The sequence below is a fragment of the Lycium barbarum genome, chromosome 12, assembly GCF_019175385.1.
Source record: "Lycium barbarum isolate Lr01 chromosome 12, ASM1917538v2, whole genome shotgun sequence".
Taxonomy (NCBI): Eukaryota; Viridiplantae; Streptophyta; class Magnoliopsida; order Solanales; family Solanaceae; genus Lycium; species Lycium barbarum.
In genome coordinates, this window is record NC_083348.1 from 96,099,591 (window position 1) to 96,116,533 (window position 16,943).

Below are 16,943 nucleotides of genomic sequence, written 5' to 3' on the forward strand. Positions count from 1 at the left end.
TAAACTTAATTGATCGGCAACATAAAGCTTTAGAATCCATTCGAACCATTCGCTTTATACATTGCAACCCATACATACTATTATTCCTCTTCCTCGAACACACTTCACTATTAATTTCCGAATCCGCTCATATTTATCTCGGGTTTCGCTACATATACAACTCGCGGCATTTGAACGTCCAACTCCACAACACACCATGAAACATGTCACGGCTCACTAGTTATAAAGTACATGATTTAACATTAAGGAAATACACATTGCTTCTTCATGGGTGTGAAAGCCGGAAGCATGTAACAGCCTGTAAACCAGTTACAATAGGCATTCGTAGTTTGATACGCAACTTTTGGTTCAGAGAATATAAACACCAGATATAGGACAACCTTAGTAGCATTCACAATGGGAGTGAACGCATCCAGAATAACCGATGACCAAAGGTAGCTCCAATCCATGTTTGAATCTTCCATGTCAAGGAGATGCATGTAGCTACTAGTCATCACAAGTCCTCCTAACTGTGTTAAAACTTCAATCCCCTTTCGTTGTGGATAAAGACAGCTGCCTTGATATGGAATGGAACGCTTCTCTTTTTCTTTATAAATACTATTGTTCAACTGCTATTCTGCTATCTTCTTCTGTGCGCGTGCGCGGTGGTCTCCATTTGCGATCAAAGATATCCTTCTCTACGGTTTTCTGGGGCTTCAATTTTTCATCAAGAAGCTCCAGCAACTCTTGCAGTCCAACACCAGTTAAGGCAGACGTCTTGACATGTGGACCAGACTCAGATCCAACAACCTCCCACTTCTTAGAGGGGTCGTTTTGCTGGACCTCTGCACTCCCACAGCCCACCGACGAACCATTATAGTCAACCCAGGAATCTTGTTCATCAACTGAGACCAACCATTCATCAGAGTAGTTACCTTGTTGATCATCTATGACCTCTCCAAGCTTGTCCGATTGCTCAAAGTCCTCATTTTCATTAGTATCGCAATCAGAGAGTTCCTCTTCACACAATTTATTGGATGCAACATCATTGTTTTCGTCTGACCCACTAGCAACTTCATCCTCATTACAATAACCATCTCCAACGAAATCCTCGTGAAGATCAATCTACAGAAATTTCAAAAAACTGAAGCAATTTAACGTCTCTGCCTGTTGTTTAAAAGAGAATCGTAGTTATTTTACTTAACCTTATTCCAAACTTCAATCATATTCTGGAGCTTCTGCTCAGGGACTCCTATCTGCCCTAGAACTTGCAACACTGCTTCCCGCTGCTCATTTACGTTTGATGCACTTGAGTCCAGAACATGCTGCAAGATATGTAATCTACAGATTAGGAACTTTATAGTTCAAGCAACTTTTCTTTTTTTTTTGATAAAGGTAACAAGTTCAAGCAACTTTTCTTCAGGTAACACATTTGCAATTCTGAGTCAAACATCATTTGGTGGAGCTCTAACGTCAGCATGTAATATATTAACAACATTGAAAATGTACTGTAATTAGAGAAAGAAGATACCACAAGGAGGTCAGCTTCAATAACCTCTTCCAATGTTGCATGGAACGCTTCTACTAGCTGCACAAAAACAAAAAAATAAAAAACCAAAGAGTCCAAGTGATTGTGAAGGTCTCTGATGCCATAACAAGAGGAGCGGGTGCTGACACTATCCACTCACCTGTGTAGGCAATTCGGAAATGAATCCCACCGTATCACTGAGGAGCACTTTCCTTCTGAATATAAAGTATTTAATCCAATGACCAAAAAAAAAGGGGTGAGCCATCATCCTTGGGAAAAGGCATAATTTGCAACTTCAATATTTTGTAAACCCAGTTTTACTTGGACATTCCATCTACGTAAGAAAAACTCAATGAACCTCCATTCCACTTTGAGAAATATCATAAACTTTCCTGTATAACAGTAGAAGTCTATTTGAATAGCTGACCAAGATAACCACATTTTTTACATTGATTGTTCAGGAACTTTGCCAACTTTTTGTCAACAGAAAAGTTAAATGAAAGTATGGAGGCGAACAGCATGAAAAAATTAAGTTAGCTGAAGTCCATCAGCATTCACTTTCAGTAATAAGCTACAAAATACAAAATTTTGCAAGATATCTCTTTCTTATTTCTCTATAGATGTTAGGTAAGACGTTAATATTGTATCCAAAAATTGAAACGGAAACTTTAATTTATTATGAAATCATAGTTTTTAAGAGTGTGAACAAACAGCAGCAGAGGTTTGTGTAATTGAAACATTAATCTTTTTTTGATATTTCTCAAACTAAATGGGATCTTTTTTTGATATTTCTCAAACTAAATGGGAGGTCCGTTTAGTTTTGCTTCACTAGATGGAAGGTCTAACGAATTCATCCAATTTCGTATTACCCTGAAGGGAGAATGACACTTCTTAACTTGGGGTCCACTGTGGCAAACAATCTGCACAATTAAGAGCCCAAATGTTAGATAGTGTCATATAACTCAGTTTGCCAGCATTAAAAGCTTAATTGACATCCAACATCAGATTCAAAGTATAGACTGGCAAGTGGTTTTACCATACCTATCATCGCAGTAGAGATGACTCTCTGAGACTGCACTAACCAAAGTGGATTTCCCCTGTTAAGGAAACAATTTAATCAATACCACGAGATTGCATTAGTATCATATTAAAGGGACTCATGTGCTTCTGATCAACCTACAGCATTAGTGTAACCAACGACAGCAACTGTAGGAATTTCTTGACCATCTGATCCTCCATGTCTCCTACGAGCAGCACGCTGCAACGCTCGCGTACGACGAACCTCTTTAATTTCAGATAACAATTGGCTCCTCCGTTCTAAAATTCTGAAACCAAAAGCAGTTGAAATAGGAATATATCATATGTATAAAGTGGCGAGTGAAATGATATTGGATCATTAACAACCAAGTGGTAACAGTAATGTAGGGAACGTATCAAGTATATAGACAACATCTACTATTGACTGAAAATAGTTCACCAATAAAAAATATGACAAATATTTCATAGTTAAACCATATATTATCACACACTATTCCTCTAGTTACTCTTCATTTTCATTTTTCTTCCGACAAGTAGTTCTGGAGAAGACGCACATGATCACTAAAAAGATGATACTCCCTCCGTCCCGATTTATGTGATGTAGTTTGATTGGGCACGGAGTTTAAGAAATGAATGAAGACTTTCGAATTTTGTGGTCTAAAACAAGTCAAAAGATATTTGTGTGGTTATAAATCATCTCGTTAAGCGTAAAGTTTAAAGTTAAATTATTGCCAAATAAGGAAATGTGTCATTCTTTTTGGGACTGACTAAAAAGGAAATTGTGTCGTATAAATTGGGACAGAGGGAGTAATATTGTACAACATTAACAACAACATACCCAGTGTGATCCCACAAGTGGGGGTCTGGGGACGGTAAGATGTACGCAGACCTTACCTTTACCTTTATGGGGTACAGAGGCTGTTTCCGATAAAGATGATCATATTGTAGCTCTTGAAAGCAGTACTCGCTTATTGAGGTACATACATGATACATCCACTCAACTTCATTTTGCTTCAAAGTCTCTACTAAAGTAAGGGTCGTATTCCATTGACTCTCAAATAACCTTTCTTTGAAACGAGATCCCTTACATAAGCTGACTCATAAACAATGCTGCGTACGCATAACATGCTCAGTCAATTATTAGCTAACTTGAAAAAAAGTTTGCTTCCCCGCTTTTTCGAAAAAAATAATAAGAACAACTATGCCTCAACAGCAAGCTAGTTGAGCTATATGAATCCTCAATGTCCATTTCACTCGATTTGAACCCGTTTCAATTCTATAACCAATAATTTAGAGTTCTCTAATACTAGAGGTTCTTTACATGTTCTACTGACAAACTGAGAGTTTTCCAACTTTATCTATCCACATAAAATGTAGAATAACAAAAGTCAGTAACAAACCTTCGCCGCTGAAGCTGCAATTCCGTCTCTCCAGCACCACTAATGAAACCACGTCCCCCACTTCCTCTCCTGCAAGTGAAAATGGCGTACTTCAGAAACTCTAGCAGCAGCAACTGGAATTTCTTAAACTTCAGCAATCATCTTAGTTACAGTAAACATATTATTGACAAGTGGACAACTCTGCCCAGAAATCAATTCGTTGAACTTCCAAATGCACCCTTCAGTAGAGATCAAGCAAGCAATATAGTTACCCTCTGGCACTAACAACTTCAGCTTCTCCACCTACGCCAAAACCATAACGTCCACCAGGACCGCGCACACGAACTAGACGACTTTTTTTGTACATAAGTGCAGCCAACTCAGCCTGTAAGTTAATGGAAAGTCAGAGAGGCTGCAAAGGTTGAAGTATTCCTTCTTTTATAGGTACAATACAAAAACTATCATTTAAGAATACATTGAACACCATAGCGAGATAGAGCAGCAGGTCACCTGTAGCTTAGCTTCTTTCGTCTGAGCATGTGCATTGAAAATCTCTATTATCAGGCCCACACGGTCCAGAACAGGTTTACCCCAAGCCCGCTGCCAGTGGAAGAACAAAACATAAACAGAAAAGGATAAGGGAAATACATTGAAAGCTTCGCTGATGGATAATTGTAGCTGTGAGATTCATTTGTGTTTGCCTTCAGAAAATGAAACATAACTAACCAGTAAAGCAGGTCAGCAACTTTTCCAATGGCTCAAGTAGTACAATGAATAAACCAACCAGTACAATGAATTACCTCTAAATTACGCTGCTGTATGCCAGAGAGAATTGCATTTACAAAAATGGCATCTACTCCTTCATGCTAACAAAATGGCAGTGACCAATATCAGTCTGATCAGCCGCTAACAGTTCCATAATGCTAGGAAAATTAATGATTTTATTAAATCGCATTCATATATTAAATCCTCTACCTGAGTTTCCAAAGAATTTACATGGCATTTAACTGTATCCACAGTCCCAGGTCCAAAAAATGTATCTGTCACATCATAGCAAGCACAATTCCCAAATCATTTCAAGAATAGGCCACAGATCAAAAAATTACCAATAGCTGGCCATCCATTCTACCAATAACTTCAGGAACATTCGCACTCTCCCCCTTAAACGACAATTCAGCTCTTATAGAGGGAAAACGTCCCAGTGCATGGCAGACATGTACTAGACAGTTCTCGATATATAACATTTCACATAGATCAAGGGGGAAATGTGAACAAGACCAGTTCCAACAATAACTCTTCTGCTTCTTTCTCTATCCCCACTACAGGGAACAGAGTCAACTTTGTTCTAATCTGAAGGTGATGGGTCCTAGGGGAGAGAGAGAGTGTGTGTGTATAGAAAATTTTCTTTCCCAGGCTGGTGCATGCATAAACATTTACCATAATGAATTCTGTACTCTCACCAGCATGATAATTTCATTTACCCGTAGTTACAGAAACACACCACAAACAACGTAAAAGGGATTAATATTTACACACATTTTCGAAGAATAAAAAACGAAACTTGGTGAGGACGAATTAGGACATCTCGAAATGACAGTGAGTCAAGCACTTACAGCGCAGTTGTTGAATCAAGCCCTTAGCTTGTTGCTTTATTAAATAGCACTATAACTGTTCAAGCCTTGTTTCCTTTATTCAGTAGCACTTTAATTGTTCGAGGTGATGGGGGCACAAAAAAGAGTTCCTTCATATAGATAAATTTTCCAAATTTCTTCTTCCCAAGGACAAGCAGCATTGCACAATGGAAGAGATCAACTGGGAAAAAGTAGAGTTCAATATAACCATCTATGATCAAACCTGTTTCAGCGATTTTACTGTATCTTTTTTTTTTTTTTTTTTTTGAGTAAGGTAACATTTGTATTTTATCCAAAAGTATCAGCATATCAACTGCTGCACAAGGTACTTTACAAGTTAAGCCACAAGCAATGGCCTGAGGGTAAAAGTCAAATTACAATTTACATATTGCCTAAAAAACCTACCAAATCTCCTATCTCCCCCACTATATCTTGTTTACACCAAAAATACAAGAGACTAAGACATTTTGTTTTAACTATCTGAATAGAATTTTCTTTGTCATCAAATTGTCTTGAGTTTCTCTCCTTCCATATTGTCCACCAAATACAAGCTGGAATGGCTTGCCACCCGTCTTCTTGTGCATTTCTTCTTCCAATTGCTTTCCAATTACATAAAAGTTCTAAAGTTGATCTTGGTAATACCCAATTCACCCCAAGTATACAAAAGAACATGTGCCACAGATGTGCAGTTGTCTCACAATGAAGAAATAAATGCTCATTTGTTTCTGCATTTTCCCTACAAAATAGACACCTTGAGCATATCTGTAGACCTCTTCTTTGTAATGCCTGTTGTGTAAGACAAGCCCTCTTCAAAACTAACCAGACAAAAGCAGAAACCTTATATGGAATTTTGACTTTCCAGATAAATTTCCAAGGCCAAATCAGTGATGGGTTCACAACCTTGTTTTTCTCCTAGTATAGTGACTTGACAGTGAAGCTCATGCATAGTTTCCAGACCGGGATGTCTGGGAGAATTTGTGGTACCAGTGAAGGAATTAGGCAAAAGGAGCAGATCTGCCACTCTCCCTATTTCCCAGTCATTCAATGCCCTTCTAAACACCAGATTCCATCCCTGTTCTGTCCACATTTGAGAGATTTTTTCATTCTTTTGGAGACTAATGATGAGTAAATCTTGGAACAAAGTTCTGAGATTACAATGACCAATCCATTGATCTTCCCAGAAAGAAGTTTTTGTCCCATCCCCCACCTTTATGCTCAAATTCCCCCTACATTCATTCCACATTCTTCTAATAGTCTTCCAAACACTACATCCAAAGGTAGCATTCACTTCATTTGTTGCCCATTGGTTCATCAACCCATATTTATGAGCTATGTAATTCTTCCAAAGAGACCTATCTTCCTTGCAAAACCTCCACAACCACTTCTATAAAAAACTCTGGTTGTGTAAACTGAGATTCTTAATCCCCAAGCCCCCATGTTGCTTATTGAGGGTCACAGTCTCCCATTCCACCAAGTTGTAACCTTTCTTTTCTTTGTTACCTTGCCACAAAAATTCCCTTCTAATTATGTTCAGCTTCTTCTCTATACCCCTAGGGATAGGGAATACAGACATCATGTAAGTAGGCAAAGCATCCAAGACTGAATTTATCAATGTCAGTCTACCCCCGAAGTGAAAGGTATTGACTCTTCCATCTTGATAATTTCTTTTCACATCTTTTGAGCACATCATTCCATATCTCCTGTGCCTTATGATTAGATTTTACTGTATCTTTTCAGTTTCAGATACTCATTTTACTAACTACATTCAATGTGACAGCTTGCTTTAATTTTAGAAAGCTTGCTCAAGTGTAGATATCCAATTTATATGAAAAACACAACGGCAAAAACACTAGAAGAGAAGAACTCTAACATTAAAGTGACTACTTTTGTTACGGCAGCTGTCTGCAAAAGTTGATTAGACACTTAATGAAAGAGCTTATATCAAGACCTGTGATTTTAAAGGTCCTCGTTCCTGGTGTTACAAGGTACATTCTAGCCAACTCTTGACACAGTCACCACATATTGCATTTCCTATTACCTACAGAATTTAATACTCGCTTCATTTCAATTTGTTTGTTTTACTTTCCTTTTTAGCTTGTTTAAAAAAGAATGTCTTTTCCCTTATTTGGCAACTCTTGAATTCTCACGTCCCACATGGCATGTTTAAAATCACAAGATTAAAGGGCATTTTGATACTTTATACATATCTTTTGTTTAAGATCACAAGATTCAAAAGTCAGTGTGAGTACATACATTGATTGGATTCCCCTAGAGAATTCATATAGTTAACTCCAACTAGTTTGGAATTGAGACGAAGCAGTAACAGTTATTGTTTTCTAGTACTGCTTGAATTCAGCTAAACATAACGAGAGAAGAGGAAAAAATGGTCAGGAAAACACACCAGCGCGAGTTGTTCGGGAAGCTGGATTTTGGACAACAAGATGAGGTGGCATTTGTTTATCAAGAAACTCAGTATCGTAAAACCCATCTCTTTGTTCCTCAAGTGAATTAGCCAGGTTCAGTGCTTCATTAAGCTTAGGCTTGAGAACCGAATCAGGCCGAAACCGAGGCTGAACAACAAATAGTCTTGGAGAACTCTTAGGGTCCGTGTTATAGTCATCTGCTGACCCATCTTGATGCTTCTGTAGAAGACACCAACTGCAAAGTGATGATAGAGAATGAAATGAATATACAAGAGGAAAGGAAAATTTGGGGGTTAAGGAAGATCGCAAGTGACAGATTGTTCTCAACATTTGAGAAGACGGTCCGTCTTACTTGGCCGTTTCCCGGTGTCATATAAGGTAAACAGTTGCCGCCACTGGAGTCATTTGCACGATTGGCCCAAAACCGAGATGGGGCCATTTGCACGATTGGCCTTATTCGGGGATGGTCTTTAATTTTTTGTTCCTCAAATTGCTCGTCTTTATTTTTTGGCCCTTCGCCTGTTACTTTGAGGTTCTGAGTTTGAACCCGGTTCAGTAAAAAAAAAAAAAAGATAAACTTATATAAATAACTATCTTATTGTCCCTTCTTACCATTCGTAGCTACCATTTATGTATTTGTGTGTATTTGACAATGTTTTCGTTGTATTTGAGTGTATATGTTCAGTTGTATCTGATGTCACATGTATTTGAACTTTATTTGAATGTATCTAATATGTATTTGGCTCATATGTCTTGTATCTCATATGTATTTGAGAGCCAAATACACATCAAATACAATATGAGCCAAATACATGTGACGAAATACACTCAGGCCAAATACATATGAAATACACTCAATTTGCAGGGTTGTCCTTCGCTGGGGGTGGTCTTTAATTTTTGGCCCTCAAATTGGTGGTCTTTAATAATTGGCCTCAGCCTTTCGCAAGGCAAAATTCTATCCATGCAAATTCTGCCTTGCATGGCCAGATTTGCAAAATTTGCAAAGGCAGCGGGCAAAAGTTAAAGACCCCCATTTTGAGGGCCAAAACTTAAAGATCACCAATTTGAAGGGCAAAAATTAAAGACCACCCCAAATGAAGGCCAATCCAGGCAAAAAAAAAACTCAGATACACTCAAAATACAAGGAGAAGAAGCTAGAAAAAATATGTAAGAAAAGTAATGTGGTTGGCTGGGTTTGAACCTGAGCGGGCAGGGGCAGAGCCACACCCAATAACCACTCAAGCCACAAAAGCTTAATGTATTTTGGTATAGCTACGAATGGTAATTTACAAAATTACTGGAGCTACTAAATATAAATAAATTAAAAGGTAGTCATTATCAATAATTACCTTTTAGATGTAGTTATGCCAAGTAATTATTCCTAAAAAAAAATAAAAAAATTCACAAGGCAGAGTCTCGTAGCAAAATTAGGTTTATTCAGGCAAAATTTGGGCCTTAAGGCAAACTTTTGGCCAAAATTAGGTCTGAAGGCAAACCTCTGCCTTAAGGCCTAACTTTTGCCCGAATAAACCTAATTTTGGGCAAATATTAGGCCTTAAGGCAGAGGTTTCGCGACAACCTTACCTTGCGATTTATTTATTTTTTACTGCACAGAGGTTCGAACTGACGAGGCCAAAGTGCATAGGAAAATTCGCTCGTATTCTGTCAAATTTTAGTATAGTTTAAGATATCATCCCACAGAGATTGGAACCACCTAGGCTACAAATGCGTATTGTCTTGGGTACTATTTGAGAGAATCAAATTGATGAAAGGAGAGGTTTTGAAATTATAAATTACTTAAAATAAAATAAACAACTTATTAGAAATTTCAAAAAGAAAAGAGTTGAGAGTTGTTGAATCCACTTGGTACAATTATAATAAAATCCCATTCTATTAAATTTACAAAAGAATAGAAAAACTTAAGTGACTTGATTTGTGTTATGAGGAATAAAGACCTCTTGTGATTAGCCCTTCAAATCACTAAACTTATTTGAAACAATCTCTCCACGAGATTTAGAACTGAAAGAAATAAGATAGAGACCCCTCAAATCATTAAATTTATTTGAGTCAATCCTCCGTGAGAATTAGGACCGAAAGAAATAAGATAACAATTTTAAACCAACAAAATTATTTGAATTAATCCCTCTGTGAGAATTAGGACTAAAAGAAATAATATTGAGATTTTTGAATCGATAAACTAGCTTGAATTAATCCCTATGTGAGAATTAGGACTAAAGGAAGTTAGATCAAATATTTGAATATCAGGACAAGAAAAAATTAAAGTAAAGATAATATTATAATATCTTACCAAGCTTCTTCAACTATCCCAACAAAAAGAAACTACTCCATTAAGGAGTATGTAAAAAAGAAATTAAAAATAAAATACTACTCCTACAACTATAAATAAAAAGAAGAGAAATAGAGCAAAGACTATTTCTTATGTCTTTCTCACGATTGGATTAGATTAGATTATTTCAATCTCTTGTAAGTCAGATGAAGTCAAAGGGCCGATACCGAGTATTTGATTATCTGAGAAAAGAAGTGATGCCTAAATAGGAAAATATAGTCTCCCCATACGAATGCATTCCTTGAAATAGTGCTCACATCCGTGACCTTACTTGACGGGTGTGAGTATGAAAGTGGCGGTCACAATCGTGGATTTCAACACTTGACGGGTGTGAGTATGAAAGTGGTGGTCACATCCATGGATTATGCAACTTCTTTCTTGATGGCAATACTTGACGGCTGTGAGTATGAAAGTGGCGGTCACACCCGTGGATTTCAACACTTGACAGGTGTGAGTATGAAAGTGGCGGTCACACCCGTGGATTTTGCAACTTCTCCCAATGTTGTCTTTATGTAATTTCCACATGTGAAATTTCACGGTCGTGAACATGGACTTACGGTTGCACCCATGAAATATTTTCTTATCTCTTTGGCATTTGCTTAATTTTCATTCTTCTGAGATAATCTTTTTCCTGCAAGATTCTGTCAGAAAATATGCGAGAATAAGATATATTATTCACGTTTTATTTTAAAACTTATTTTTTTTGTGTATAAAATTACATGAATAATTTACACCCATCACGAACGCAGAACCTCTGGGTATTTTCGGCCACTTTTTTAAGCGAAGGGCCAAATTAAAGACAACAATTTGAGGGACAGAAATTAAAGACCAGCGCCTTTGAAGGGGAATCCACCCAAAAAAAAAAAAAAAAAAAAAAGCTTTAGAAGTTGGACTGCACAACTATTTATGAAAATAACCTCCGTTTTAGAAAATTTGTTACGCAAAACTTTTGTTACTCATCGGGCACAAATGCTGACTATAAATTAGTTTTGTTATAAGGCAAAAGTTCAGGATATTTCAAGACAGTGAATATGCTCAATTAACCACAAGTTTTGCAGGATATGCAAAAGCTAGAACTTATGTCTAATGAGCAATAGAAGTTCTTCCCTATAAATTTTTCAAGCTAAGGTCATTTTTTTAAAAATTGCCTAAGCGGGGACTAAAATTCAAGACCGGACACTTTTAGGGACATCATGCGTCATTCCAGAGTTTCTATTGTTAATAAAATCTAATTTTAATTTTTCCATTCAAGTTTTATTGAAACTCAAATTCAAAGAAAATCAAGTATTCTGTCAGATAATTAATTGAGAAAATCGTCAAATGCCCCCTCAACGTTTGACCGGTTTAATTATGATGCTCCCAACCTTTATGGGCAACCTATTACCCCCCTGGACAATTTTAAAGTGAATTAATTTCACCCTAGATGGTGACGTGGCACAGAGAGTGAGAAGCAAATAAAAATATTTCTTATTATTTTTCTTTTTTTCTTTATCTTTTATCCCTTTCTTCTTCTTTGTTACACACACTTATGCAATTTCCGATGTTTTTTTTTTTTTGGTAATTCATTCCCCTTCGAGTTTCACAACTTCCAAACTAATTTTCATTAATCACAAATCAGTTTTTAGAAAAAAACAAGATGAGAAAATGAAATATCAAGAGACCCAATTAGTAATTTCATTCCATTACAAACTAATTCAAAACCCAAATCAAGAAAAACTAAAAGAAGAGATGATTTTTTAGCATTGACCATGCTCTATAGTCCAAAAAATCAACTTCGATCTTTGAGCTTTCAAAACCCAATTTTGAAAACTCAAATTTCAAAACTGAATGGAACCCAATTTTCATTCCACTACAAATTAATTCAAAACCCAATTTTGCTATGCTCAACTTCGATCTTTCAATTTTCCCTTCGAATTGATTTTTTGGACTATAGAGCATGGCAAAATTGAAAGATCGAAGAAGTTGGAACAGTTGAAAATGATCATTGGTGAAGATAAAGAGAAATAAAAAAATCAAAGGTTGTTTAGTGCTCAAGATAAATAGAAAAGTTAATTTCTTTAGCCAAGTCTTTTAAGGGTGATTTTTGGTGTGGTGGATGGTGGAAGAAGATTGATTAGGAAAAGAAACAAAAAGAAGATGAAAAATAAATAAAAAATATTTAACCGGTAAAATACACGTGTAAGGCGCGTGTATTTCAGGGGGGTAATAATTCCGTTTAAAAAATAGTAAGGGGAGTAATAGGTCACCCGTAAAGGTTGGTGCGTCATAATTAATCCGACTAAACGTGATTTTCTCATAATTAATTTTAAGTCCAAATCTTTTATATTAATATTAATATTTAATAATATATATATATATATATATATATATATATATATATATATATATATGTAATTATTAATATAAATATATGTATTTGTACACACACGTATATAAGTTTGTGTTCCAAATAAGAAAAAGTTGGAAGACATGAGCTTATAAAACCCAAAAAAAGGGATGTTTGTGGCAAGTGGGATAAACACACTTTCCCCAAAATATAACAAACTGTACATCTGCATCGCCAAATTGATACCAGAATATCTTCCGTTATAACATGTAGGAGGAACTTTCAATTTCAGATCAAGTTTCAGATGAACATCCTTGATGAAGGCACGCATCATGGGTCTGAAGCATACAAATGATACATGTTCAACAAGTTCCTGCCTTCTTAACTCTCACTCATTGTTAGAGCATATGAGATGAAATAATGACCAATAGACAAATCAATGAATATTATCCCGGACTCTAATTAATGTTGAAATTGTATCATTGGAGAATTAAAAAAATTGAACATTATTTCAACAAAAAAGAAACTGTAGTTCTTACCGAAAGTAATGAATGAAATGCCATTATATTGTACAGACTAGAAAATGTAAAGTGTCATTCCTTTTAACTGCTACCCCTTAGGTCCGCTCAAATTTATGTGACATAATTTAATTATATATGAAATTTAAATTAAAAAAATAAAACTATTGATCTTAAACATAACATAATATTTGCATGACTATAAGGGGACATTTGTTTGAAGACAAGTTATGCTGAGATTAGTTGTACTAAATTAATTATGCTGAGATTAGTTATCATGATATAATTTCTTATTGACTTCTTGGTTTGTTTTATTAAAAATTACATGCATTGCATAATTTCTAAGAAGAAGTCGTTTGTTTACAAAAATATTTCTCTACCTTATTTAGTAGAAAAGGGTTTGAGGGACCTCAGGGGTATTTTTTTTGTCATTTTAATTGCTTTATTCAGGAATAACTTATCCTGTTCTGCCATCTTGGAGGGATAATTTATCCCCGTATTATTTCTAATACTGATATAACTTATCTTGGGACAAGTAACAGAACAGGGAATAAAACAATACTAAATTTTTATCACATGAAATTATCTTAAATATAGAAATATGTCTTTTTTATTTTTTTAAAGGAATTGATAAAAAAAAAAATCTCACAAAAATAGTCATATATTTCATCCAACTGACAATGAACAATGAGTATGTCTCACTAGAGAATAAAAATCAAAGTAAACCTCTTTTTGAGTGGGAGCCTAATATCAAAATAAACTCCATTTTGTAAAACTTATTCCCGCTCTATCTCTCTCTCTCTATATAAACAAACAGATTGAAAGTTCATATTTCAAAATCTCCTCACCTAAACACTGCACTTTCAAATATCTAATCACAATTCGCCTCTCAATTGCTTCATCCTCGATTGAAACTTCTGAAAATGGCGTAAGTAGTTCTTATCTCACTCTTCACAATTCACTCCTCACGTTTTTTTTTATCCTTCTCACTATAATTTGTTTTTTAAAGTTGATTGATTTCAGAGTTGTAAAACAGAGGCACTTGCAACTGGTTGATAAAGGTAATATAATTTATTTTTGCTGCTATATTCTTAAAATTCTCCATTTTCAGCTTATCAACATATAGACATTCTTACTTTTTCTTCAAAAAGTCAACGGTAGTTAGTTCGCACTTTCGTATCGAAACTAGTTCGAATTTATCGTATCTCAAGTAGTTCATGATTCGCACTTTCGTGATTATAGTTTATAGCTCTAGTATTCTCACAGGAGATAAAAAAATTTAGCCTCAAGAAAATGCATTCCTATGTCACTATACATGAAAATTATAATTTATTTTATTAAAATGACTTGAAGATGGTACTTTTCGTACTCACTTACTGCTTTCTTTAATGTTTTGAAATTTTAGAAAATAAAAACTTTATTTATCATATTCCTAATGTCATCATACAAGAAAATCATGAAATGCTTTACTAATTAAAAATGTCAAATAATGAACATAAGGAAATAATGAAGTTTCCAAAAATTATCTGTAACTTTTTGATAAATAATGATAATTTTCAGGTGATATAATTTTGTATGAAGACCTTTTGAATTTCACTCTTTCCTGAACTGGACTTTGACTGACAACTTCGAACTGGAAGGCTGTAAATGTACTTCAGTGTGGGACTTGAACATATTTTGGAGGGAGTTGACTTGTGAGCACAAAATTGGCAATTGCCAAATTATTATTTCTACGCTCAAATATCAACAGGTTTTCCAGGTGATACTGTGTTTAGCATTGAAGTAACGTATTAGGATCAGCCAATGACTTTGTCAGATAACAATATTCCTCATCCCAATAAATAATAAGGGAACTTCCATTTGGCAGTCAAAGGAGCGAAAGGAAACAACTATGTACTGCTAAAATTAACAAGGCAGCAATTGGATTCATGTACCCATATATCGAGTAAACCTAGAGATTTAAACATGGCCGCCAGTTTAATTATAGCAAGCATCGTATTGCTAGGCCAAAGAGTGGCCGACCTGTTGCTATTTAAAATTAAAGTTTGGCCAATTCGATCGTGTCCATATTACTCCCTCCGTTCACTTTAACTTGTCAATTATATGAAAAATAAATTTTCACTTTTACTTGTTTATTTTAGCATATCAAGGAAAGTCAAACTTTTTTTTCTTCTTATTTTACCCTTAACATTAATAACTCATTTCCAAATTATTCTCCAAATCTAATTAAACTATACACCAATTAATATGGGTAGTATAGTAAAATACATACTGCATTTATTAATTCTTAAGGGCGTGCAAAGTCAAAAGTAAACCTGTTAACCGGTTAGAACCGGACCGGACCGGACCGGTAACCGGTTAACAAACCGGCCGGTTTCCGGTTAAAAAACCGGAACCGGCCACCGGTTCCGGTTTACTGGTTAAAAACCCGAAACCGGACCGGTTCAGTTCAAACATGTCCAAAACCTCTTTTTTGTTTTTGTTTTTTGTATAGTATATATATATATATTTATTAGTATATTTACATATGTTATATAAGTTTATAAGTAAAGTTTATATATTTACTGACTAACAGGCTAACAGCAAGTCAGCAATACAGCATATACGTGTATATATATATATATATATATATTAAATTATATGCTTAAGTTATACTACATATACCTAAAATATACTAAGAATATACTTATATATATCAATATACTTAGGTTATATATATATATATATATATATATATATATATATATATATATATATATATATATAAGTTATATGACTTACAACTTATATATATATGTTTAAGTTATATGTATACTATATATACTTATATATTATAACTTAAGTTATTTATAGCTTAATTTTTTTCTAAGTTTATAAATTCGTATTTTATAAATTAAGTATATTTATATTATAAGTATATTCTTAGTATATTTTAGTTATTTTTCAAGTATATAAATTTCTCGTTTTTAATTTAAGTAGATGTATATTATAAGTAAATTCTTAGTATATTTTAGGTATATTCCTAACTTAATATAAGTAAAAATATGAACACAAGTAAATAAAAGAAAGCTCAATGAGCCATATATTTTATTCATTCTTGGATAACATTTATTTGCAAGTTGTAGTTTTTTTTAACTTGCAAATAATACATGAGTTGCAAAGAAATAGTAGAATAATAAAATCACCAATTCTCAATCATTTGGTTACTTTCCCCCATATCATATTCGGCCATGGAGATATCTTCAAAGTCTTCCATTTGGTCCGCTCCACTTGCTATCAAATCTTCAATCTCTTCCTCTTCGCCTTCCTCCGCTTCTAAGTTTTGGTTGCGTCGCTCCGATCTAATCCAATCGCGAATGCACACTAGTACTTGCAAGCTAAAGCCGGATAATGAGTGTCTATGGTCTCCAATTTGTTGTCTTCCTTGGCTAAATGCGCTCTCCGAAGCCACGGTTGATACTTGAACCGTAAGGATATCTCGAGCCATTCTTGAGAGTATTGGATGACTTGCCTTATACTTCTTCCACCATGCTAAGACGTCCAATTCATCTAGTTCCTTGATATCCATATTTGGCTGCATCAAATAAAAGTTATATTCATTAAAGTTTGCATTACAAGAAGGAGTTGGATGTGAATGTAAAACTTTTAAATGCGACAAACCCCACAAGCCCTTTTTGCTACTTTGAGAAGTAGTAGGGCGTGGAGCAACAGGTGTAGCATGTTCTTCCAAATTAGAATAATGAGTAAAAACTTTTCTAAACTCGGCATCAATAG

The 16,943-nt window shown here is 35.0% G+C and overlaps 1 protein-coding gene across 2 annotated transcripts; it reads right to left on the minus strand.

Moving 5' to 3' along the window:
- Positions 1-110: 110 nt before the first annotated feature.
- LOC132621381 (GTP-binding protein At3g49725, chloroplastic) lies at positions 111-8,367 on the minus strand. 2 transcript variants are annotated; one of them, XM_060335631.1, is made up of 13 exons: positions 7,957-8,367; positions 4,899-4,964; positions 4,725-4,786; positions 4,435-4,524; positions 4,197-4,309; positions 3,946-4,014; positions 2,688-2,832; positions 2,549-2,604; positions 2,377-2,427; positions 1,668-1,722; positions 1,511-1,567; positions 1,185-1,304; positions 111-1,104 (listed from the first exon to the last, which is right to left on the minus strand). In XM_060335631.1, the coding sequence occupies exons 1-13, from the start codon at positions 8,306-8,308 to the stop codon at positions 598-600; spliced, it is 1,743 nt and encodes a 580-aa protein (XP_060191614.1). In that variant the 5' UTR covers positions 8,309-8,367; the 3' UTR covers positions 111-597. The 2 variants fall into 2 exon arrangements, with proteins under 2 accessions (XP_060191614.1, XP_060191613.1); XM_060335630.1 differs by having other exon boundaries at positions 4,725-4,790; positions 4,900-4,964; positions 7,957-8,366.
- Between the last annotated feature and the right edge of the window lie 8,576 nt (positions 8,368-16,943).

Bases quoted from the DNA above. Each gene is read 5' to 3' on its own strand.
- LOC132621381 (XM_060335630.1), bottom strand. From the start codon at position 8,308: ATGTTGAGAACAATCTGTCACTTGCGATCTTCCTTAACCCCCAAATTT. The intron at 4,310-4,434 runs GTGACCTGCTGC...ATTAACTTACAG, and splicing joins CGAAAGAAGCTAAGCTACAG to GCTGAGTTGGCTGCACTTAT. The intron at 4,015-4,196 runs GTAACTATATTG...TTTCACTTGCAG, and splicing joins GAAGTTGTTAGTGCCAGAGG to GAGAGGAAGTGGGGGACGTG.